The 27962-nt window shown below is 36.8% G+C and overlaps 1 protein-coding gene across 3 annotated transcripts in view; it reads right to left on the minus strand.

Annotated features, from left to right (window-relative positions):
• LOC139468329 (transducin-like enhancer protein 1) overlaps window positions 1-27962 on the minus strand; it is an 80737-nt gene that overhangs the window by 26991 nt on the left and 25784 nt on the right. For 2 of the 3 annotated variants that reach the window (XM_071250354.1, XM_071250270.1), the window contains exons 4-8: window positions 27644-27688; window positions 13383-13445; window positions 5626-5700; window positions 2355-2544; window positions 614-630 (exon numbers count right to left, since the gene is read on the minus strand). In XM_071250354.1, the coding sequence (XP_071106455.1) occupies window positions 614-630; window positions 2355-2544; window positions 5626-5700; window positions 13383-13445; window positions 27644-27688 (390 nt within the window). The remainder of the gene's footprint in view (window positions 1-613; window positions 631-2354; window positions 2545-5625; window positions 5701-13382; window positions 13446-27643; window positions 27689-27962) is intronic. The other variant, XM_071250431.1, reaches the window with a different exon arrangement.

Consider the following 27962-nt stretch of genomic DNA (forward strand, 5'->3'; position numbering starts at 1 on the left):
ATATTTTTTTTGAAAGGACGGGATATAAAGTAATCACTTATAGAACACTAAATACAAGGCGCATTAGATCCCCTTCCTGGTGAATTCCGTTTAGTAGAGCTCATCTTCTCCAGTTCTGATTTAAGATGGCATCCTCCATCCTGTTCTTAATTAATCATTTACTTGTGCCCATACTTGATAATAGCTTCTTTACGTTTCCCTTTGAAACGGTGTGTTTATAGGCGAGGTCATTCATGTGTGTCACTATTGATTTGGAGTTAAATTTCTAACATGCTCACAACCACATCTGTTACAAAAGGCTCTCCATGAGAAATGTGCTTGTTAGTTGTTTAACGCTGCACTCAACAATATTCCAGCTAATGGCCGCGGTCTCTAAAAAATCGAGTCTGATTGATATCATGAGCATCGAGCCTTGCAATTGGGATACGATGACATGCATCAACCAAGTCAACGGTCTGACCACCCGATCGCATTAGTCTTACAACAAGCATAGTTGCCCCTTACGACAAACATGGGTTGCTGAAGACCAATTCTAATCCGGATCTTCACAGGTCTCAGCATGTATGAAATATACTCAGATGTGGTTCTTGCCTGCTAAAAAACTTATACTTACATGTTTCTCTTCTTCTTCTAAGGCAGGAAATATGAAAAGGACAACAAACGCCAATGAGTGGTTGGTTAACCATAATTAATCGCTTATAACATGAAAATACACGCCTACGTAAAGTAGTATACAGAAATATATTTATTCAGTTTGGGCTAAAAAATAATAATCGTGGTTCTCAGGCACCACCTGCATCATCATAAAGTTCACCGCACGTTTTGTTTTTAATTCCATTTTTAAAAAACACAAAAAAATCCTTAATTATTCCAGGTCCTATGGAAGTCAAATACTGTATTCCAGTATTTCCCTAATCAAGGAACACATTTATGTTCCCAGGTTGATTGTAAACAATTGTGTTTATTTGGTTGCACAAATGTTTATTCGGTCACACACTAGTTTGAACAACGCGTCATGATGGAATGATGACCACCCAATCCATTTAGTTGCCTCTTGTGACAAGCACAGGTACCTGGGGCCTACATCTTACCCAGAATCCACACAGGTCCTAAAGAAGGACCATCGTCAAGTCAGTCCACCTTTAACACTATTAGCCTATAGTGTGGGGACATGGAGATAAACAATGTGTTTCTGTACAAACTACAATGTACATGGATTGTTATTCAATCAGTTAATTAATCATTACATCATACCAGCACGTTCACACTATCATTACTTCCGTAATTGTCTGCATATTTGGATAAATAAAATAACAGGTAAGTGAAGGTTTTTTTCTTGGTCCCTTGAAATTTTACTTTACTCAAGCGTATTCCACTGTAGCTAAAGCAAATACCGAATTTGACGTAATAAGCTCCCAGGGCGCCCTTAAAATTAGAAATAGGGGGCTCTTATTAGATTGTTACTTTGGTGAAAAAAAACAGAGTTGAAAGATAAATTTCGTGGTTTATGCACACAGCCTGAAATGTTTATATACAACAGATATTTTTCCAGAATTTAATTGCCCGTAATTAAGGGTGCATATAGCACATGAGTGCATATTATACGCGAATAAATGTCTTGTGTAATTGGGATTGTTCACTAGCCAATATAGTAGCAAATATCGCTGTGGGCGTTTATTAGAGCAGGGTGCTTATTATGTCAAATATGGTACATTATTTATTGAAAATATGACCAGGTGGAGAGTTTTTCATTCATATCACGTGTCCCTACTCTTTCCACATGTTTTCAAGCACTATAAGATACAAATCAAATTTAGTTTTTGCACCAAATACAGACTAAGAGAGGTCACTTTGTACATTGAAATCAAGTTTATCTTTGTAACCTATTAATGAAATGAATAAAAACTAAAACACTCCTCCCACCCTACCCAGTTAGTTTTAAAAAAGGTTATGAGAAATGCTCATAAAAAGCTTCGTAAGGTGAGGTGAAATTGGGTTTAACGTCCCACTTGAGATTATTGCACTTATATAGCGACGTGCATGCACGTGTGTGTGTGGCTGATTGTACTAGTCCGGACTGATGCCGATTTATAGTGCTAGCTCATTGAGATACCATGCCACAGTTTAACATGAATACCCCACTCAGGCACAGAATACTGACTCCCGAGCCGACCAGTCCTTGTTTTAGCCCCTTAATGCCAAGTGCCAGGCAGGGTAACAACAAGTACCATATTTTAACGATTTTGTTATGACGTGGCCGGGGACCGAACCCTGGACCTTCTGTCTCCGGGCGGACGCTCTACCACTAGACCACGAAGGCGGTCAATAGCTTCATGACCATCTGTGCAACTCACCACTGCGTTTCTCTTCCTTGTGAGCGTTGAGAACACTGTGAGCATGAGCAGCAAAGCTGGAGCTCTGTGACAGTGCCAGCAGACCCGACCCTGACACTGTGGGGATGGGGGGCTGCAGCCCAGTGGGGTGGGGCGGCATCGGGATGGGCGGGGCATGGGCGTGGGGGAGGTGCTGGGCCTGCATCTGTTGCTGGAATATAAAACACAATATCCATCAATACCATTCCACACGTGTTTATCTACCTGACAGAACAACAGCACTTAACATCATACATAAATCATCACAATAAAACGTTTCACAAAATGTTGTGTCGACCTCACAATAATGTTTATTTCCATTCAAAATAATTTTCTAATTTCGGCTGCACCAACCAAAACAGTTCGTGGTTGGTGCACTTCATGTTAAGTCCTGAAACCTAACACATCACTGTTTGTCCTAGTATAAAAAAACACATTGATTTTCAAAACTGTATATCAATTATATGAAAAAATGCATCAAATAGAACTCTTTGTGTTGTTTTTTCGCCAGCTGTGGCGGAACTGTTGGATGTAGATCAAGCATAAACAAGGTATGTGTCTGTGTGTTTCGCACCATGCTTTGGTGGCTCGAATCTCTATGCTGACTATTATCTCTGTGTGATTTATTCTTTTGTTATCATAAAGCTGTCTCTCATAAAAAAACAGGTTGAAAAGAGGCCCCAATAGGATGGTTTTGTACATGTTTATTCAGTAAATCAACAGTACAGTTAACACTGAAATAGGAAAATATTGCTTTTATGCATAGAAATAGGAATATTAGCCAAATCAATTTAGCAGTAATTTTTTTCAAATATTTTAATACATTTTACACAAATAGATATATTGTGCGTGTTTGCATTGTGAGTCAAACAGTCCATATGAAATTTCTGTATTGTCTCTACAGCTCATGTTTTTCTCACATGCAAATTTTCTGATTTTGTACGACTACAAGCTATGCTTATTTCGATGTTAAACACACCTAATTAGCGTCATTCATTGCTTCATATAACCAGCTATGATGTCCCGTATACACAGGAGGGGCGCTTAGTGGTTAAAGCGTTCGCTTGTCACACTGAAGACCAAGGTTTGATTCCCGATTCTTTGTGTGAATCCCCCTTTTGCAGGCTATTTATGGGCTATTATTGTCAGCAAGCATTCAGCTTAGGTTTGCTTTGTATAACATATCTTATCTAAGGAAATAACATAACAATACTAGAACAAGGAAGCAATTTGGATAATTTTGTCAACAATAATTTTCTACATAAATTCTAGAAAATATATGTTATTTGGTGTCAAGCTTTGTGGATGTTATTATCACAGGGGTATGTTTAAGTGAAGTGATCATAGCATTGTCACTATTGTAACACTCGTAGTTAACACAGACTCATGACAGTCGTAGCCCTGAATTGTTTTGTTGATTGAGTTGGGTTTAACGCCGCTTTTAACAGTATTCCAGTTTTATCGCGGCGTGTCAGCTAAATGTGGGAGGAAAGCCCGAAGTGATGCAGGTCTCAGACGTTTACCACTTCGGTGAAACCCACAAGTCATGTATGGTGCTGTCAAACCTAGAAACATAATCGGGGTGAACCGGGATTCCAACCCAGAATCATAGGTTTCTGGCGTGCCCAAGGGACGCAACTCTGCACAGTGAATTGCGGCTCCTTAGACGACTGGGCCACCCTTGCCCCCTCTAGCCATGGGATGTGACTTTGATCATGAGGAGGGAACAGTTACTACAAAGGGATTCATATGATTAAGCAGTACCCCATGCTTGTCATAAAATTTAACATCGAACTATTTTGTTTGTTGCTCAATGCCGCACTCAGCAATATTCCAGCTATAACAGACAATTCAATGATTGCCATCATGAGCATCGATTGATGCAATTGAGATACGATGACAATCATCGACCAAGTCAGTGAGCCTGACCACCCAATCCCCTTCCTAAACATACATTTTATTGTAGAACTAACTGAAACTTGAACTAACAACAGCCACTTGCATTAAAGCACATTAGCACTACAACACTCTTAGCAGAGTTTATTTTACATAAACCTTTAGTCGTCACAGACCAAAAAGACTTTCCACAAGGTAGCCTGGAGTCTCCCTGGGACGAAACAGCTCTCAAGCAACCTGACTGTGTTGGTGTGAATTTGAACTCATTGACAAGCATGTGAGCCAATGTTTCACCACGGCTTTGTTTGTTTGGAATGATAGTGCCGTCCACAGTCTCACATCATTTCAAATATATGGAAAATCTCACGGAACTGTCTTTTGATATCAAATATATCAACAGAAGTCAATAAAAGTCTAAAACACTGAGGCTTGCCTAGGAGTTTAGGATTTTTATTGATGATTGTTGATATATTTGGAATCGAAAAAAAAGAGGTTAAGAATCTATTTATCATCCAAAATCATTTTTCCTACTTTTGTAAACAGTAATAACCAGTTTAAATGGTACAGCTAACCAGCTTCACTGCCAGAGATTAGAGCTGTCATTTGATTGTGACGTTAGGTAATTGACATTGCATGAACAATACATAACACGGTGAATAATATCATGTATAAATGATGTCACCTTGACATGACGCCATGAATATTGCTTCTGCCATGAATTAGACAATCAGCCACAGGTCTGAGTACAACACATATAGATATAAAACATGAATGCCAGAGAATAATCAGTCATGCATATCTGCCGAAACGGATTCCATTTGGCGTAAAAGGCAAAATAGTCATGCAAATTATATGAATGGATCACTGAAAATCAGTGATGACACAAGGTGTTCCCAAACAGGGTAAGCATGTCCTGCTTTATTGGAAGCTCCACCATTCACAAATTGTTCAAATGTTTTGTTTGTTGTTTAATGCTGGAGTTGGCCATATTTCCGCCATTTCAAGGCAACCTGTATACAATCTAGACTGGACCAGACACACCAGTGACTGATATCATGAGCAACATCCTACATCCATTGGGGTATGAGGATGTGCAGCCAACCATGTCTCTGAATCTCAACACTCAACCCATCTAGTTGCCGCTTGTAAAATGCATTCTTAAACTAGGAATTAGAATGCGCAACAAATGACATGTTTACAAATATTTATATCTTTAAACATAACAAATGAAACACACTGTTTATATCTTTAAACATAAATATGAGCAGTCATGTTTTATACATAATACAAATATTGCAGAACAAATTGCTGTTTGAACTGACTTAAAGATGTGAACACAAAAATCGAGGTTACCCACCCCAATGATTGCGTTAAGTTCCTGCATTGTCACCTGTTTGGCTCTCTCAACTGCTGCTGCCACCTGCTGCTGATGCTGAAAACAAACATCCACCAATCAGAGACCAGCTTACAAGAACACTGACCAATAAGAATGAAGATGACAGATGTCTGGTAGCTCACCTTCACAGCAGTAAGAATTAATAATGTAAACACTATTAATAGTTGATTACAGCATTATCAACCATGTTTAGAATCCATGAGATGATAGCATGCTGCTCTCCAACCATTAGCTTTTGAGATGATTGAATGCTGAATCAATCACTGACATGGTTGAGTGTGGCATCATTAATGATACTGGAAATATATTTACATTTTTTGTTTAGTCAGATCACGAATGATCTCATTGGTATTACAGTTTTCATGGATGTTTATATATTTTTATAGCATACGAATTTGAGAATCCGATGTTACTATTTGGTGAAAACTCCATAAAGTTGACACACTTGCACACAAAGACATGTCTAAGTAAACTTCATGTTTTGCTTTAGATGTTTTCTTGCCAGTATATAAAAAGGAGGCAACATTAAACAAATAAAAACTGTTGTGAGTTTTTTTTACCTAAACCATCCCTCTTGAAAGAAATGTTTGGATACATATGCAGAGGTCTGGTCTATAAAAATGTATGAGTTGAGGACATTTAGAATTTAGAGAATGTATGATGTTTGATTATGTAGTACTACAGAGCTCGAGATAACCTGCGTATTTGCGTAAAATGTGCATTAAATAACATGAAATATGCAGACAAATCAAATCCTAGCATATCAAATTCGCAAGAAAAAATATAAATACACTATTGAAACAAAATTAATGTGTATATTAGATAAAATGATTGTGTATCAACCGATCGCGAAATTTCCTTATCGACAGTTACATTCAGAAAAGCTTATGCTACAGACATACTGATTGATTCCGATTGAAAAGAACATAATTGCCTAATCAAAGTTGTATCTTAAACAGTCTCTGAATGGTGATAAAAAAAAATAACGCCCTCATAGAATGCTAGGTTTTTCAAACAAAAACAGCTTCCCGGAGAGGGAGCCGCATGCAGACACAGACTGAATTATTACTATTCACATAGTTCTAAATGATTTACAGGGATTGTTACGAAACAGATTTTCAAGTTAAAATACCCAAATGTCAAGAAACAGGTGGATAAAAAAACTTAAATACCCTTTAAATGTTGTGGATACCCGATCAAAATCAAACTATAGTATATCTACGGCAACAAAAATCATAGTATATTTTCTAGCATAAATTTCATAAAAAAGTCACCCCGATTCATTCCACAGCGCTAGCTGCCCACACTCATCCACCTTTATGCTTTGAAATTAAGAGACATTAACGCCTGATGACTTTATTCTGAGGTGTCTTTTCCTTTCTGTTTGTTTGTATTTCCGTTGCAGAAAGAACATCGAGTACAATTTTTATATTAACATTTAAACAGGTATAAATGTTACAAGGCTCATTGAGTGTTTTAAGCTTTTAAGTTCAGAGACAAGCCAGCTCTGTGATCTCTTCATCAATGAAACCATATCAGAAACCGATAAGTTTAATACTGATAATGTTAAGATCCCTGGAGAGATCCCATGGAAATTATTCCATTTTGCCAAAGATATTAGCCAGTGATATGCAAGGTTATCAACAATATCGGCCACCTGTGCATCAGTAATATTTGCTGAATGATTTAATACAGTGTTAGGAGCTTTCATCCAAGCCAAGCTGTAGTGATTACAGACAACACCTGTCTGCGAGTGGGAGTGCTCAAACTAAAAGGCAATTAAAAGGCTTCCTAGTTTAAAATCCATCTTTCATTATTTTTATGCAAGAACATTGTTATAACTTCTTTTCTGCTGTTTGGGCTATCTTTCATTGAATAATACCATTAAGGGATTACAGCAATATTGTTGCAATGGAAAGTTGATTTTTCTTTCTGGTTTAATATTGTCGACTAACAGCTGGTTTTGTGTAGCTAGTGTAACCACGTTTCAAGCACAGTCAGGTTGATGGATTAGGATATAAATCATCTCACCAAGCTTTGTACATCACAATATGTTGCACATGTTAATGCTTTCTACGCAATTCCAATGTCATTAAATATATTGTTGTTTTGTTAAAATGATATATCGTTGTCATATGTTCAGAACAGTATACAAACACATGCTCTTGATGAATGTGGAAAGGTTTTATTTGGTTGAAAGTGTCTATAGTCAGATGTAAATAATGATTTCTGATTTTTCTGTCATGGTTGGAAGTGTCTACAGTCAGATGTAAATAATGATTTCTGATTTTTCTGTCATGGTTGGAAGTGTCTAGAGTCGGATGTTAAAAGTGGTACCTGATTTTTCTGTCATGGTCGGAAGTGTCTATAGTCAGATGTAAATAATGAATTCTGATTTTACTGTCATGGTTGGAAGTTTCTAGAGTCGGATGTTAAAAGTGATTTCTGATTTTTCTGTCAGGGAAGTGTCTATAGTCAGATGTAAATAATGAATTCTGATTTTACTGTCATGGTTGGAAGTTTCTAGAGTCGGATGTTAAAAGTGATTTCTGATTTTTCTGTCATGGTTGGAAGTGTCTAGAGTCAGATGTTAAAAGTGGTTTCTGATTTTTCTGTCATGGTTGGAAGTGTCTAGAGTCGGAGGTTAAAAGTGGTTTCTGATTTTACTGTCATGGTTGGAAGTGTCTAGAGTCAGATGTTAAAAGTGGTTTCTGATTTTACTGTCATGGTTGGAAGTGTCTAGAGTTGGATGTTAAAAGTGGTTTCTGATTTTTCTGTCATGGTCGGAAGTGTCTATAGTCGGATGTTTATAGTGGTACCTGATTTTTCTGTCATGGTTGGAGGTGTGCATTCTACTGTTGTGATTCAAAAACAATAGCCAACAGTCTTTTATGTCATCAATTCATCATTTTTTAAAGTGAAGTTTATACAATATACAGCTTTTCAATGTGATGAGAGGCCATCACATGACCTGACACTGACATTTATACAGTTTGTCCCCTGGCTATGAAACTTCATACTCCAATGAACTCGCACAAAGTGTAATTCCTAATTGATATATCTGTCACACCTGTTTATTGTTAGGGAATCTCCAGCTTAAATGTATTTACCTGATTAATTAATGTTCTGCAGACATAAATAAAATCAATATGATGCATTAACCAAGAAGTTATCACAAAGACAGAGTCACTAGGCTCTGTAGCTCACCCGATAGTAATAACATCAAATTGAGAATTCTCAAAAACTTGCAACAAATTGACCTTTTGCAAACAACACAGACACTTTTTTTCCTTTTAATTTATACACGAATAATCGCCTTGGTTGGATAAAGTGACCATGTTGCCATGGCAGCCATGCTTAAAACTGGCTGAACTAATCGTCCAGGTGAGCTTGAATAGATATCTGACATGTGTCCATATTTACAGAGCTGTCTGATGAAGCACATGGCAGGATGCTTGTGAGATGGCATCTACCATAATCACCCACTGTCAACTGCACTCGGGGAATGCCAATTAGCCACAAGCTGTTAGATGCATATTAAGCCTATGTCTTTTGAATCATACAATAGTCTCACACAAACAATGTCACAACATATACAATATTGTTTGGCTACAATGTACTGCTACCAACTGATAAAGTGACACAAACAAACAAACAAAACAATAAACACACAAACACATGTTATGTATGCAATGATTTATATGTTATTTACATTTTTTTAATTTTTTATTATGACATACTAGTTGAGATTTGATTCCAACTGTACATCAAGTATAATCAAGTATAATCAAGGTGAGTGAGTGAGTGAGTGATTGGTTGATTGGTTGATTGATTGATTGATTGATTGATTGATTGATTGATTGATTGATTGATTGATTGATTGATTGAGCGAGAGAACATGGGTATGGTGCTGACAAACAGAGAATCTGGGACTGGAACCCACAAAGAGATTTCTGCTGCACCTTAGAACCAAATTAATTCTGTGTTAAAGTCACCCAAATTTTGTGTTAAAAATATAACCATTTCCCCCTAAAAAATTAATACATTTACTTAGCCTTTTTAAAACAATTTTTAATCTCTTGCATTTAGACATCACAGGTGTGGTTTAACACGACAAGTACATGAACTCATATTACCACAAGAACATCTAAAAGTGAAAATTATTTATTTAAAATTTCGTTTTATTGTAGGATTAATATTTTGCCAGTATGACTTGCATGTTGAATGTTTGGGCATATGTGATTGCAAAATTTGATTGAAAAAGTTGAAAAATAATGTATTGATTGATAAAAAAAAGGCAATTTCCATGACTTTTCTGCAGTAAGTCACATTTTTTCTGCAAATTGCAGATATCATCTGGGACTGCTTGATGGAGTGATCACCAACCACACTCAGGGACACATGGGTCCATTTGACAAACTATCCACACCAAGCTGTCATTGTGGCCACCTGATCCCCAGTCAATCATGACAAGAGACAGCAGGCTAAAAGTATCTCCAAGTACTACATTATTACTGCTTCATGAAACAAGATCTGTTCTATTTATCAGTTGAGAGTATTCAGCTGTCTGTGCCATCCTCCATTTCCTTCACCCATCTTGATACCATCCTCCCATCTTGATAAGTATAGCCTAGATGGATAGATGTTCTAGAAAACCTATCAGTACACCATGTCTCTACATAAGTTAATGTCATTTCACTTTACGATCTTGTGTATACTTATCAGTGAACATGTACATCATGATTATAGATAATGATATCATTTGTGACATCAATTAAATGAGCGCTGTCAAGATGAGGCTGAGTGACAAAGGGATTGTGAATCATAATCATGTTATGCTCTTCCTTCCACACTTTGTTTAAAAACCAATCTGTAATACACACTGATACAGTCACGTTGACTTTATAGACTAGAATTTATATGTATGAATAGCTGTACACTTCTTGAATACAATGTACCACAATTTTATTGACATGACATGTATATATATGCTGTACCTGTTGAGACGCTTAAAAAAGGAAAGAAGAAGGAAATTAAAAAAATAAAAAATAAATACAAATAATCGTGTTATGTTTGAAAAACTCTTTTCTTTAGTTCTTTATTAGACGTTCAGTGTGCCAGAGAATATGTGCATTTGATAATTTTATTTAACAGGTGTAATAAATTTTCACAACAAATATGACAAAAATATTCATATTTAGTTGGTAGATACAAGTCAACCAACTAAATATAAATAATATGTTTATTTAGTAAATATTTTAGATTAGATTATGACTATATGATTATAGCAATTTCCTTTTCACTGAAAAAGAAAGTCTTGTGTGAAATTATCTCATATTGTTACATTGACTTGCCTTTGCATGTGTTATGATGGAAGAATATGCCAACATCTGGTATCATTGCTGTTTGGTAGCGATTCATAAACATATGCTCATAAAATAGTCGGAATCATACAATTGGAATCTGCTTTTAACAGATTTCTTATGAACATGGAAGTGTGTTGGTGGCATCCATCTACTTCTGAAGATATGCAAATGCTTCACAACCAATGAACTTTATACAAGCACGTTCAGTGAAACTAAAAACAAATCTTGACTAAATCTGACAATCTGGATGAACCCAATGATCCAGGCCTATCTGAACAAGAGTAACGAGCGAATGTATATATAAAAGCAACAAAATAAATTTCCAAAATCATAAGAAATCTCCACTAAAAGCAGAGTATATTGTACAATACAGACTATATGATAAGGTTGTGTTCATGAATCACTACGAACTGGTGACAATCATGAAGATAATAATTAAATATTAAAGCTAAACATTTGTTTAGAGGGCCTAAGTCATCTGTCTTACAGATCCTGATACCGGGTACAAATATATCAAATACAGCCCGTGCAAGTCTATAATGTTTGGCAAGTCTAGATTACGGCAGTATCGGAAAATGAAGAGAGTCTATGGGCTCCTTTTTATTATATTTTTATTAAGATAATTCAACGACTATTTTTTTTCTGTACGCTATGTTCATTTCAGTTGCTCATGTTTTAGTCTTAGTCAAAATGTTGCAGCTCGTGGATTGTGTGAAAATGGAACATTGTTTCTACATAATTAAGGGTAATGGTAATCATTAGGGTAACTGCAAAAGCTATGACAGATTCACCATAGCCATAGGAAAACATCTTTAGCTTCCTTAACTTTTTTTGAGTAGCATATATCATAATGTTTGACTTATCAGTCAAGCAACAGTATATTCTTAACCACTTTGATTTAAACTGTTAACTTAATAAAACTGACAATCTGCTGAACCTAGTATTTTGGGCATTTAAAATCAATTTGGTTTTCACAAGATCAATATCATGTATATTTTCTTCTTCTCCCTGATCTTTTGTTACTGTTGTCTTAGAGAAAGAAAATAAAAGTTAACACTATAGGAAAGCATGCTCCGGGACCATTGAAATGTGTTAAGAGTTTTACACTCTGGGGAAAAAAGTGTGTTGGGGCAAAAAATGAGTGAATGATTGAGTTTGATATAACACTGCTTTGAACAGTATTTCAGTTATATCACTGCATGTCAACTTGATGTGAGTGGAAAGGATGAAGTGATGCACTTCCATGAAACCATCAATCATAGACATGGTGCAGACATACCTAGAAGGTGAGGTGAAATGGGGTTTAACGACACGTCCAAGATTATTGCACCTCCGTAGCGATGTGCATGCACGTGTATGTGTGTGGCTGCTTGTACTAGTCCGGACTGATGTCGATTTATAGTGTCAGCTCACTGAGATACCATGCCGCAGTTGAACATGAATACGCCACTCAGACACAGTATACTGACTCCAAGACGACCAGTCCTTGTTTTTGTCATTAATGCTGAGCACCAGACAGGGTAAGAACAAGTACCATCTTTTAACGTCTTTTGGTATGACGCAGCCGGGGAACGAACCCCGAGGCTTCCATTCTCCAGGCGGATGCTCTACCACTGGACCACGGAGGCGGTCAACATACCTAGAAACAATCATGGTGAATCTGGGATTTGAACCCATGATTTCAGGTGCCTGGTATGTATCAGGGAGCTGGCATTGAGAGACCCATCCACTCCTTACATACCCTGATGTGTCCAGTGTTCAGGTCCATATTTACACACAAAGTCATGCCAAATCATGAACAATAAAAACAGCAAGGCAAAAAGAACATTTAGTGTCAACAAACAGATATTTGAACCTTAAATGTTTAAACATTTTATTATTATCCTATTTGTCTGAAGAAGATTCACATTAATATATTTCAAACATACCAAGACTAACTTTCCCCAAAAGTAGAGAAATGTAATTTCAAGACCAGTAATGCATAATACCCTTGGGGAATTATTCTAGCCTTACTTGTAAATACATAAAAAAACATGAGTGAGATCAATAGAGAGATATTTATTCAAGGTACTGTCAATAATTCACAATGTGATGAACTAACCATCCATAAGCTGACAGGCTAGAAATTGAAACAGCCCAGAAAGTTATATGCATAAGAGTACTGTATAATGTGGATACAATTTTCAAAACATTGTCATGATAATTATCATTTTGAATTCCCATATAGCCATGGATACAGTGAGTAAAACATTTGCATGATCACACATTCCAGCTAATCAAAATGGACATGGTCTTCTTTCAGCTTGGGTGGTTAGTTGGAAACAGAAATTATAACATAACCTGTGAACTTACCTCTTGTGATAAAAACGGGATGACTTGGGCACAAATTGCATTTAGTCTTTTCGCTATTTCAGTCTGAAAGCAAATATTGAATAAAAGTATTAACAATTCACTCACAGATCTAAGATTTCATTAAAAAAACATTGATGGAAAAAGACCAAAAAAATTCCCACTCATAATAACTGTAATCCATCACTGCCTTCATCCATATTTATAGGCCCTTTACTCCCAGGAATATTTCTTCTTTCCTGACTGTCACGACTTTATTAGATCAAACGAGAAAATTAAACAGGAAAAAACACAATAGTGTGTTTGGAATACAACAGACCCAAAAACAAGTTATTGCTTTTTCATTTTTTAAAGCAGAGAAAATCCTGTATGCATAAACTTGTGTGTCTGAGCCATTCAGCTGACTGGCCAGCTCAGATATACACAAGTCTATTATATTGTGAATTTAAAGTGCTTCATATCCTCAGGAAAACAACAGCGCAGTTTCGGTTTTAGAAGGAGGCTGTCAAAACTTGAATTACTTCTTGAAGGTAATGTGGGTAGTAATTTTGATCTTCCATATGCATTCAGTAATTATCCTACAGAGAAGAACCATATATTTTATACAATCCTTTAGAGAGAAAAAGACAACTGATTTTTCTTCATTCATGTAAATTCTTCTTTTTATTCATTAATAAACATATATATTCTTACTGCAATAAAGACATGACAATCAGATTTAAGAAACAGAATTTAAAGTACAAAATGAAATGCCATATGAATTGAAATTTACATACTAAAAAGTAATATTTCAATATGGCTATCAAGTATCATTTTTTGGCTGCAGTGTATGTGAATAACCTGCCCACAGCAACAGTGTATGTTTAAGAGTACAACAAGATCATGTTGACTCTTTGAATATTCTGTCACACATTATTGCATGAAGTACAGATGTAATAAACTTTATTTTTTATAAAGGTTCCTAATTACAAATAAAAGTATAGAACCTAGAAGTTTGGAGTATATTATTAAGTTTATGTAATCATAAACACAGAAAATGTCATCTTGCATCTTTTCTCCATCCAGACTTTTTGTGGGTGTGTTCTAAACACCCATCATGATGGCAGTGTCTCATCTGTGCCTTGCTCCTATATTCGTGTTTGATTGGCTGAGACAGATTGGCTGCCCAAACTACAAGCTGCTTAATCTCAAGATTGCTTGTCTCAGGTTTGTACTTGTGAATGTTTTATGACATTTTATTTGTGTACATTAAAAACTTGTGGAACTGATATCCCATCCTCACTGAATACAAGATTATCACATTTTAGAAAAGCTTGAATATTTAAGTTATTTTTTGTCTCCTGGCACATTTGGATTAATTTGCATTTTTACCTTTTGAAATGAAAATAATACCTATAAACTATTCAGTGATAATATGAATATATCTCATAAAATAATTACCATGGCAACATTTCAGAATCCTGCAATGTGATTGGACCTCAAGCAGTATCAGTATGGATTTATGCTGTTTTTAGCAATATTGCAAGAATGGGACTTAAACTGAACCCAATTGGTAAATTGAACACAGTTCTTGAGAGTGACGAGCCAATATCAACCACTGGGCTATACAGCTGCCCTTAAAGTATCTAAAGAATAATGAACTACTGCTATCCACTTAAAGAACTCCAACATACAACACAGTCTCGGAGTTCTTCCATCCAATTCTCCACACTGCTATGATCTTGCTTAGGAAAGATTCAATGGCACAACTATCATCCCACATTGTTCCATGCCAGATTGAAGCACATGAGGTTTTAGCATGCATTTTTCATGCACTGAATCATTTGAAACGTTTGCTTGAAATAAACATAGACAAAACTTCCACTGCAGCAATCAGTCAAATACTCGAAAGTATAGGCGATAAACCTTGTTCCCAGTAAAAATGAAACGTTTATCTGCTTTTATAATTATTAAGACAATTTCACATTTTCAACCTTTTGAATTCACAAAAATACTCCACCAAAGTATTAATTTAAAAAGTCACAATTTTTGCAAGGTATTTATTGTACTGAACATTATTCCTTTCATCTTTCACTTTCTAAAACAAATATAGGCAGTCTCCAACTTAAAAACCCAGTTTTGTAGTTGAAATGAATTTGTGAATTTGGCCAATATATGCAGCCTTTGCTTTTATTCTAAAATGCATAATTTAATCTCTTCGTTAAATTGCCTTTTCCTTTTTTACATTTGCCTAGTTCAATTTGTGGTAAATCTTCAATCTACATGTATGGCTATTTGATCTAGAACTCGGGAGATTTGCAATTCTATGGCAGATGATGGCCATAACTTTGTCTCTCTATCATAGAACGTACTCAGCGAGTAATCTAATTTTCTCGTTCTGTGCATCTCCTCGAGTACATCGCGTGGTCGAGACAGATATCATTTATTCTGCAATATTCAAATAGAAAACATTTGCTCCCTCTCCAGACGATCTTCTTTCACACCATTTATTCTGTGCGTAATCCATAGCATTGTGATTCCGAGCAATAGCCTTTCCTGACGTTTCGGTCAGACCTGGTCCCCAAGCGTGCCATCTCTAACAGAATTACTTTTCTGCTGAAATCCCCTTTCTCCAAACCAATCAATCATGTGGTGTAGAAGGCAAGCTATTCTTCCAAATCCCACGTCAAAATCCCACTTAAGCATCCCAATATGGGCCAAGCATTGCGAAGCACCATGCTGTTTCTCTGTAAGGTGACCATCGAAGTAACATTTGACAGTGTGCCAGAGAAAACTATTATTTGATCAAGTGGGGGAAAATGTACAGTGTAGTGTTTATTTCAGAGTTCGGTAATCAAGTGTGCACATCCCATTTGATGATGTATTAATTCAGTTTGGATTCTGTTTGGGGACAATAAATGATCAATCTATTCTGAACTTCACAAACAATCACCGTGACAACCAGAATGTGTGGGTAGGTTCGTTTGGTCCTTGGTGGTAAACGAGTGAGTGGGGCTTTATCCAATATTCTGCATCATTGGAATAAGTACCTGTGAAGGAATTAATGTCATGTTGAAGGTGTGTGTGTAGGTCAGAGGTTAAAGGAATTTATGTCATGTTTAGGTGAGGTTAAAGGAATTAACGTCATGTTGAAGGTGTGTGTGTAGGTCAGAGGTTAAAGGAATTTATGTCATGTTTAGGTGAGGTTAAGGGATTAACGTCATGTTGGAGGTGTGTGTGTAGGTCAGAGGTTAAAGGAATTTATGTCATGTTTAGGTGAGGTTAAAGGAATTAACGTCATGTTGAAGGTGTGTGTGTAGGTCAGAGGTTAAAGGAATTTATGTCATGTTTAGGTGAGGTTAAGGGATTAACGTCATGTTGGAGGTGTGTGTGTAGGTCAGAGGTTAAAGGAATTAACGTCATGTTTAGGTGAGGTTAAAAGAATTAACGTAGTGTTGAAGGTGTGTGTAGGTGAGGTTAAAGGAATTAACGTAGTGTTGAAGGTGTGTGTAGGCGAAGGTAAAGGAATTAACGTAGTGTTGAAGGTGTGTGTAGGTGAGGTTAAAGGAATTAAGGTCATGTTGAAGGTGTGTGTAGGTGAGGTTAAAGGAATTAACGTAGTGTTGAAGGTGTGTGTAGGTGAGGTTAAAGGAATGAACATAGTGTTGAATGTGTGTGTAGGTGAGGTTAAAGGAATTAACATTGCGGGTGTGAGTGCACCCGACTCAGACACAGCACACTGACTCTGAGTCGACTTGTCATTGTTTTATCCCATTTATGCCAAGCATCAAGTACCATCTTTTCACATCTTTTCGTACGAAGTGGCCGAGGATCAAACCACTGGCCATGTGCTTTCCCATCACAGTATTATCTCCATGGGAGTTAATGCCAACTTCAAATGCTCTGTTAACCAATCCCCAGTTGGCTGAACAATTGACTTGCCTTTACATGTGTTTGCACCGGTGGTGCAGGATAAGCTGACCCTTTTGCAAACACCTGATATACGTTGAATGTAATTTCAACTCCCAGCACCCAATTAGCTCTCTCCATTGCCTACCAAATCCTTTCCCATTTTTTGGAATTTCAAGAAAACAAACTATTTCCTTTCTGCTGTACTTTGTCTTGTGCTTTTTTGTCATCATAAAGAATTCAGGAGCTTACTGTTAAAACAAAGTTTTTAACATGAGACCACTCTCTGAAGCTTACGTTCCATTGGCGCTTTATACATCAAATACATTACCATTATTTGTTTTCTTGGTTCGTCAACATCAAAGGCATAAAATTTGCTTTTTTTTCAACCTTGAGTATGATCACATCACTTTCAAGAAACACATCGGGGAGATATGGATTTATCTCCCTTTAGTACGAAATGTGATCACAGTAATGCTGTTTGGGCAAGCTATTATGCCGTCCCAAATGCCTCCCATGTCTATCGGTAGACATCCCATAAATGTCACAAACCAAGCGCGCTAATCTGTGATCGGTTAAAACCTGTGGGTATCCTCTTCATGCAAACCGCTAGACAATATCAAATAAAACTCTACTTGGGCCCGTAACGATGGGTTAGACATGTGACTTGTGCTATCTTTGATTGGACGTTCCTAACAACACCGAGGTAAAAGATTGAATTATTTCTCGTAGCCAGTTTCACTTGATTACTCTCAGACTAATACAGTTGGAAGTGACAGCCATTAACGACTGAAGTCGAACAGGGATGGACCAATGATCATTGGCTGGATTCAATGCAATGAATCATGGGAAACATGGTTTGAACTTAGATTCGGTAATTAATATGGATTTGGGGCCTCTTAATTGGTCTCTGGAAAATTTTGTTACTTGTCTGGGAATAACAGAAGAATGTCTCTCAGACTCGCTTGATGAGACATACATTGACATTTACATTGATTTGAGGATTGGAATGTTTTTGCTTCTAAATCATCCTCTAAGTATAATTACTAAAGGACTCAAACATTCACATATGAAAAACAATTTTGGAATGAATGGCTCCTTGAAAGGACTTCCTTTAAACCACAAGAATATATGAGCGCTTGTGATAAGTTTGACAAAATCTTCATTACAGTCTCACAATATCAGTTGCTATTTGATCAAGATTAAGAAGCACACCTTCACATCATGAAATTTAAAAAAGTCATCCTTACTTTTTGTTGTTGAAATAAGTTGTGTTCATCTGCATACAAGATTGACTTGCACTCAACACCAGCGTCTCATTCCAAAGTGAAAACCAGAGCTAACTTAATCACCATGTTTGATAACTCATGTTTGGAATAACAAGACAATTTATAAAAATATTATTATGTTGTTTACAAATATGTTGCAATTTGTGCAGTATTAGATAAGCTTATCTCATTGTAAAACAAAGTTTGCACTTAAGCACTTGTCCTATTATGTGCACATTTTGTTTCATGGTGAACACATTAGTTAGAATTCATCTGAATAAACAAAATGGTGCTCTTTAGAATTTATCCTGTTCCCATTTTTCATTTTTAGGGGTCATCAGAATCCACAAACCACTTTTAAAAAAAAGGCTTTCCTTGGAATGAGTTCACTTCAGCATAACGCTAAAATTGAATGAAAGGGAAAGAAAAATTGTTTTACACATGATCCTCACCCACTCAGAAGGTGTTTCAGATCCTTATCCTTGCCTTATATGCGTGTTAATTTAAGTAGTATTTTCTCGAGAACTATTTCCAATAATCAAATCTTTCTATAAAATCATGAAGTGAAAGGATCCCTACTTCCATCCACGACATGTCTGACATTCGGCCATGTGTAGGCTGAAAATAATCCCTTTGAAAATCAATTCTTTCTCACAAACTCATCAACATGTATTACCATTTCTCCACACTAAAATGGCACGCAAATGCCATATTCATGACTGCAGGCATTCCACTTTATGCACACACTGGTCCAGAAAAACAAAGTTTGCCAGACTTAATCTTTTTTCACAAAACGATATCAGAGATCGTAATCCAATATGTATAGAATCATCTCTCTTTTTCATGAGACGTTGTCTTTATAATCTGCAAATCCATATATCACCAAAACCAGCACCACACACTCTGGTTATAGTGTGGCTCAAGGGAGGTAACTCCCCAAAGATTTCATCATAAATGCTATTTACAAGCAACCACTTGGGAGAAAGTAATGGAGGTTTATTACACAGCAGCTGATTACCAGCTTGCGAGGACAGTCATCAAGAAGATATCACGCCTGGGGAAAAAAGAGAATGAGACTTTTGTGATGATACGGTGTGGACAATTTCCATCTGCGTTAGCTAACATTCATGCTGGCGGCAAAAACGTAACATAGAAAATGCCGTGAAGACTTTGGGGAAATAGTGACAGAGTTAATGTGACTGCAGCCACTGACAGCTGATAGATCTTCGTTAGGAAAATAGTGCCACACTTACACTGCCCAATCTCTCATCCACGCATAAAAAAAAATCTCAATTACTATATAAAATCCCCAAAGATTTTTACTTATTACAAAAAATGGGTTGCTGATGGAAGTATTCTTATCATGACTACCACCAGCGTTAGATGCTTCAATTTGGAAATTCATCTTATGTCTGGTCTCACAAAATTAACAACAGATCTGCAGAGATAATACTCACCATTATCATTATTATAAATTACTATTACTTGGATCATTAATCCACCTGATCTGATCTTTTAAGAAAGTAATTATTTTTTTATAATTTTTTTTATTTCTCCACTGACCAAAGAGAGACTTCCCTTTTTACAGTTGTTGGCCTGGTATGGCATTGTTTAGTATGAAGCGTGGACAAACAGAAGTAAAAGATGTCAGAATAAATGTTTTTGTTCATAATGCTTTTTGTTTTGTCAGGACCATAAAAAACCAGGTCATTTGCTCTAGGATGAATTTTTCTTCATCTTTACATTCAACACGAGATCCACGTAACAGAACAGTTCGCATTACCATAATTATTGTTGTTATTATTATCCTTCAATTTATTCTTTATCCTCCAAATTCACCTCTGAATAAGTCTGTGATACAAATGAAAAGTTTGGCTTTTATTATCATCATCATTATTATAAATCAAAATATTCCTTTTCCTCAAAATGCTCCTTTGAGTTAGCTCTAACTGTACCGGTATTACCCTGTTCAGAGAGTTAATAGAGTTAATGTTGCATTGGCATTCACAAGACCGATACCTTTAATCAATATTATCATTATTAGATAGTTTCTTCTTTATTCTCCAACTGTATGGTTTCCTATCCCCTTCCTTGTCATCCTTGTCCATGTCGTCGTCGTCATCATCTTCATCATCAACCATGTCATCGTCGTCATCGTCATCATCATCATCATCATTATCATCATTAAAGAGTTTTCTTCTTTATTCTCCAACTGTATGGTTCCCTATCATCTTCCTTGTCATTGTTGTCCATGTCGTTGTCATCATCATCATCATCATCATCATCATCATCATCGTCATCATCAAACCTCTTACACAAGAACTCAAGGATCACAAGAGCTGAGCCTCCTTCACAAACTGAATCAGCTGCATCAATTGAGACATAGACACCAACTTACTTCAAGTTCAAGCATCACCCTAATCTAAAGCTCTTCCTTTAAAGAAACGGAAACTCTTTCAAGCCCCAGAACATGAAGGAACCGGCTCTTGGTCTTCACCTTCCTTTAAAAAGATGCTAATACAACACGCTCATTCAGTGCTAACTTATCCACACAGAAATTCTTTTCATTTTTTAACTATTTTTTTTGGTGAATAACAAGTTCTGACTAGCACAAAAGCAACATTTTCGTTGTTGAGGTGTCAATGCAATGCGTGCATTTGCACAAATGACAGACACCCAAACCACCCTAGTTTTGTTCCTTTATGGAATATAAGACTCTTTGATTCCTTTTCCCTCTAGACATTGTCAATACTTCACTAGGCTTGCATACACTACATTCCTCCATCGCACATGAAACCGACATCTGTGCTGTGTAGTAGAGACGCGTGTTTATTTGGAGTTTACTAATGAAACAACTAACTAAATTATGCCAATTATACTTCACAGAAGTCAAAGGAGGTCTACTCCAAGTACAGACTGTGTGAACTCAACTGTTGCCTGACACTGAAGCAATATGTGGAGTAGGTGTCCACAGGACGAGGACATATGTTGCACAAAAAATATTGTAACCTGAGTGTTCATTGGTCTGAGCCGGGTTCCATCTTGTTGGAACCAGACCATGGTACTAATACACTGTATGTATTCACAGGTGACGGCGGGTGACAAGCCCATCAAGTAGCGATAATCATCTTCGACAACAGCAGCAAGTTTTCTAAAAGTTGCTTTATCTAATGAGTATGAGTGAGTATGGTTTTATGCTGCTTTTAGCAATATTCCAGCAATATCCAACAGGGGACACCAGAAATTGGCGTCACACATTGTACCCATGTGGGGAATCGAACCCGGGTCTTTGGCGTGAAGAGCGAACGCTTTATCCACTAGGCTACCCCACCATCCTAACGAGTATAAAGCATTATCTCCTTATGTCAGGCTCCATCCCAAGATTATAATGCATTCAATCCCACAGATAATGCTTTACTACAACTTCAAACAATTGTATAAAAAACATCACATTAAATTTAAACCATAACCCTTTGTTGTTTTGTTATTGATTATTGTCAAAGAAAAAGTTCTTTTCAGGTTTTACCATAATTCAACATCACATGATGCAACCAGAGGCGTTTACATTTACCTGCAAAAACAGAAGCAGTCCCATCACTACCATTTCCTCAAAACTCGAAGTCTTTATGTACAACCCTGCATTTCCAGTCCAAACACATTACTTCCAGACCTTGACCCTAATTAACACAACTTCTTCAGGTCCAACAATTACCGATGTCTCAGGATAGCCCAAATAAAAGTGCAACAGTAACAATAAATGACTCAGCCATATTTCACAATAACCTCAAAGATGACCTTGACCTGTGATGACTTTGATGTGGTAGGATTTGACAAGATACATGCAAATACATTGTATTCATATTGTTATGTTACATTGTTAGCGGAATATGTTTTCTAATCATGTTTCTAATGTATGACTGATTCGAAATATTTTTATAAGCATAGTCTGGAATCGAAGTCACCAATTTGAAACTAGTACCGCAATGCTTAAGAAAGCTGCTTTCTTAGTGGCTAATGTTGACTTCCTGTTAGTAATTTCATTGGTTGGTCAAAGTTTGCGAAAGGTCGTTCTGACGTGACCTGTAGTGGGATGTCCTCAGCAGTAGTGAGAACTTTTATCCGATTTTATGAGATTCAGGTAATCTAGGCATGTGATTAATCCTGTTCTGTTTATTTAAAGCAGTAATTGTTTGTTAAGAAAATTTATCGCTGCATCCATGGAAATATACAGCTACTCGCCGACTCGTTTCGCATCAAAACACGGGTCTGTGTAGTCGCGGACAGATGACCATGGAGTAAGCTGATCAGTGTTGGATTAACGAGACTGATTAATGAGTGATTTCGGTAATTCCTTGCAAATTAGGTGTGTCGGACTGCAAGACTGTCGCATTAACGGGTCTAAATAGCACTGATTTAATTTGTTCCCACCCTTAGTGTCGGATAAAGCCAATTGTCGGATTAACGAGACTTGACTGTATAAGGTTTCATTCCTGAAGAAAGATAACCAAGACTCATATATTGACAATGATGTATGTTTTACAAAAGGCCAAAAGATGATATCTTATATTGACCAAATCCTTTTCAAAGCAGTACCCCATCCTAGAGAAGGTACATTACAAGTTTGATGATCCATGAATCAATACCTTTTTGAGAATGTGTAACGGCAAACTTAGTTTTTTCTCTTGCATGACCTTGACCTTTGACCTTCATGACATGTGCCAAAAGACTCTCCAGTGCCAAGTGGAAGTCCATGGAGGAAGAATCTCTGATGTCAATAATCTGTGTGCAGCAGTTATCAGGAAAATCACTGGAGGATGCAATCAAATTCCAAGAATAACTTCAGGCAGCCCCGTTTCACAGAGTTCTAAATAGTTCTTTGTACAAGACAATATTTCCAAGCATTGTTTTCATTCATGACACTATGGCAAAACCCTGTTCATTAGGACAGTAATGTCCCCAGGGAAATTGTTTGGATTAACATATTTCTGTATCAACTAATCATGGCTTCATAGAAATGTCCCTTTAATTAATTATAGACATTCTTGACAGCAAACATCTGGATGGCAACATCCAAGGTTTGTATTAAGTAAAAGACGTTTTAATGGTTTTGATCATATGGCCAAAAAAGACATCATGCAACATGCTTGTTAGATGCAGATGGAAGAAGATTTGAAGGACCTTACAAAACACAAAGCTCAGTAATTGATCTATTATACTAGATCAGAAAGGTTAAACAAGCATAAAGTCAGGTGAGCTAAACAGCAATATATGTTCTTTAACATTACTGTAGCGGCCATAAAATTTCCAGTGACTCCACGCCCTGCTACATACTACCCCGTCAACAGAGTGCACATCTCGGGATGCATAGTAGGGTACTGAGGCTTATTTTGCTCGAATTTGATATGAACGTGCTTAGACCCACGTTGGGCGCCAATGTAGCGGCCATAGAATGTCCCAGTCCCATGATGGGATTCGAACCAAGGACCTTCTAATCCGAGATCGGACGCCTTGTCCACATGACCAAAGAGGTTAAGCTGACAAGGTAAGGATGTCATCTGTGGGATGACTCCACGCCCTGCTACATCACCATGACAACTGCAAGGTACCTATTTAGACACTGACTGACAAGCAATAGGGGAGTGATTCATAGACACATGCTCCTAATACAGTCAGAATCGTACAACCAACTATGCTATCTTATAAATATAGAAAGGGTTTTGTTGCTTATATTTACACATACACAAAATGTCATTTCCTATTTGCGGATATGTTTTAGTATACGATCCCCAGATATTTCTTTTAGAACTTACATGAAAACATTGTAAATGCAATACAATTTTTGAATATTTCCATACGCTCTCTTTCTACTGTCATCAAACAGGGATCGAACCCTGAACCTTCCGCTCTCAGGGCAGACGCTTTACCACTACACCACGGGGGCGGTCTTAGATATGCAAAGAAACTCACAGCATTTATTCCACGTCTCACATGTCCAAGAAGTAGCGCAGACTGATACACCAGTCATACAAGAAGAAGCATTAAGTATGCGGAGATTCATTTTTAGATTCCTACAGATTATCAAGAAATATAAGATGATGTTTCAATCTGATAAACATGCACCTGTTGCATATATGTTGCATGTTTTTGTGTGCACCTGTTAAACCTCTGAAGAAACAAGATCAGCATCCAGATGTGTTAATTACTTTGTTTCTTCTGACGAGAAATGAAAGAAGTCAGAATCTAAACCCAACTTTTCTACAAATGCTGATATTAATATCATATATCATTTGCAATCGTGAAAGTTTTTACTCAAAGAATATATATAAGAAGAATATATATATATATATATATATATATATATATATATATATATATATATATATATATACATATACATATATATATATATATATATATATATATATTGTTTTATGCATCAGTTTACTAGGTGTTATGATTTTTTTGATATTTTTAAGCTGTTGGAAGAGTGTAATATTGCAACCTTACTACAATTGTAAATATGATGCTTGTATAAGATATCCAATGATTTAAACATGTTAAACAAGTATCAAAAAACCCAAATCAATAACCTTCAAATGACCAATGATGAACTAGTGTCTGAGAAGCACAAAACACCACTTTCAGAGAACAACCAGCATCAATCATCCGTTGACACAGACCCCAGCAGGCGCCAGGCCAAAAAATATCCAGGAAAAATCAACTTCAAACATAATCCAAATGTTTGTTTAAAGCACAAAAATTAAACATCTGTCGTTCAAACTTCAATTATATCGCTTCCTTTCAGTTCGCCAGACATGGACCTTTGTAACACTACACTGATACTGCTATTTAAATGAGATAGATGTGTCTCTTTACTTCAGCTTTCTGCTCTCTGGGATGCAGTTGCCTGCCTGCCCGCCTGCCTGCCATGCTATACCCATATGAAGACTCTTAATATGTGCTCATATTCAGCTGTTGTAATTCACAGGGTAAGCCAGACCAGGAACTGCAGCCACATTTGCGAGGTGTGTTTGATGATGCTTATATAAAGCTGAGCAAATAGTCTCACATATTGATTGTGTAATCTGGGTAAATTTAACATTGGCAGGGTCCATATGAGGGCTGGCAAATCAAAACCAGATCATGGAAAATGATAGGATTCTTTGAAGAAACAAAATTACTGTCATAGAGAAATATTGTGAGCTTGGAAATATTCTGGAAGTATTTGGTTTTTGCCATGTGTTTTTTCTGAAAGAAAGAAGCAACATGATTGTCAAGGCCATCTGAAATTGTTTTTCGGAAGATACCAACAGATCATACACACGGATCACATCCACTGAAGATATCTACTGATCATACACGGATCACATCCACTGAAGATACCAACAGATCATACACGGATCATACCACTGAAGATACATAACAGATCATACACGGATCACATCCACAGAAGATACCAAAAGATCATACACACGGATCACATCCACTGAAGATACCAACAGCTCACACACACGGATCATATCCACAGAAGATACCAAAAGATCATACACACGGATCACATCCACTGAAGACACCAACAGATCACACACATGGATCACATCCACAGAAGACACCAACAGATCACACACGGATCACATCCACAGAAGATACCAACAGCTCACACACACGGATCACATCCACTGAAGATATCTACTGATCATACACGGATCACATCCACTGAAGAGGCATCAGCATCAAGTGCCATCGCCCCCTGGCCATCGAACACGCCATACGCTTCCAGCATGTCAATAACACTACAACTCCACATTAATCATTCCTGAGACTCCTAATGGTAGCATCACTAATAGGCAACGTGAAAAACTGTTTACAAAATTGAGCAAATATTAACTAAGCCGCCAGTTTGGATGTTCACTGCCTCTTCCTCACATTTTCTGTTTTCATTTTATTCTGTTTGTTGTATGTCTGCAAAGTTTACCTCTGTGTACAAACAGGGGGCAACGTGCTTTCACCAAATTTTGCGTGTACATTTGGTTCGTGTTTGTCGTGCTTGAATGTGAAGAAGTCATATAAAATCAATTGCCTGTTACACATAGTGCGAGGCCCAAGGCTTTCATTTACATAGCACCTGATAAAGGTGATCTATTAAGCTGATGGCAAATATTAGCAATACCAACAAGAAACAGTTCAAAGTTTTACAAGTGTTTCTGGTCATACATGTGCTTTGTTGTCATTGATCTTGGGGCGTTCTCCCATTCCTTATATCATCATGGCCTCACAGCTGGATCTTGCAGCTAGTACTGATTGTAATGAAGGATCAGAAAATGCACACTGACGGTCATGTGAGAATAAAACTATTCAAGGAAGAATTTTGGTTTTGATTTATTGTTTAGTTATTCACCATAAACAAACATCATTTCCGCTGAATGTGTGGGTGGGATTTAAATTTTCATGCTGTTTAAAAACAATACACACAAATGCTGTCTTAGAGGTAAATATTGTAAAATGAATGTTGACAATGCAAGTTGCTTTTGAAGTTTACTTTTCTTTTATCAATCCTTATTTTGAAACAAGATAATGCTTATGTTAATATCAAGAGTGAGTGAATGTCTTATTTTGCAGGCACCAATATTCCAGACATATCGTCACAGCCTCTAACCAAATAATTGAATCTGATTCAGTTTGTTTGTTGTTGACGCTTGCACTCAGTAGTATTCCAGTTATATGGCACCAGTCTGTAAATAATCAAGTCTGGACCAGACAATCCAGTGATTGAAATCATGAGCATTGATCTAAGCAGTTGTTATACAATGACATGCATCAGTTAAGTTAGCAAGCTTGACCACCCGATCCTGTTAAGAGTTTCTTTCAAAATCTGATCCAGACAAACAACTGGTTGATAGCACTAGTAACGTGTCAGGATGTCAGACATTTTGACCACTGGGTCTGCATTTGTTTAGCGGTTCCTCAATACTAAATACACAATCTCACTAAAATCAGCTCTTAGTTCCTGCTACCGCTAAACAAAGATCTTTGTTTATCGGTAGCGCCAACTAAGATCTTATTTTAATGAGATTGCTAATTACATGAACACATATGAAACTAACATACCTGTTTGTGCATTTCCACATTGAGTCCGTAGGACATCTCATAGTACTGAAAAGAAAAGGAACAGCATTAGCCTTGAAAGTATGAAAATCTACAATATCAAATCAGTTGGACTGGTGGTGAAGGGCACTGTTCGTTCAGTGGTCTAAGATGCTATAACATGCAGATGACAACATATTACCTTTGATGCAGATGACATATATAGTCAACATATTACCTTTGATGCAGATGACATATACCTGGTATAGTCAACATATTACCTTTGATGCAGATGACATATATTGTCAACATATTACCTTTGATGCAGATGACATATACCGGG

This window comes from Haliotis cracherodii, unplaced genomic scaffold (assembly GCF_022045235.1).
Source record: "Haliotis cracherodii isolate W230 unplaced genomic scaffold, xgHalCrac1.p SCAF_1, whole genome shotgun sequence".
NCBI lineage: Eukaryota > Metazoa > Mollusca > Gastropoda > Lepetellida > Haliotidae > Haliotis > Haliotis cracherodii.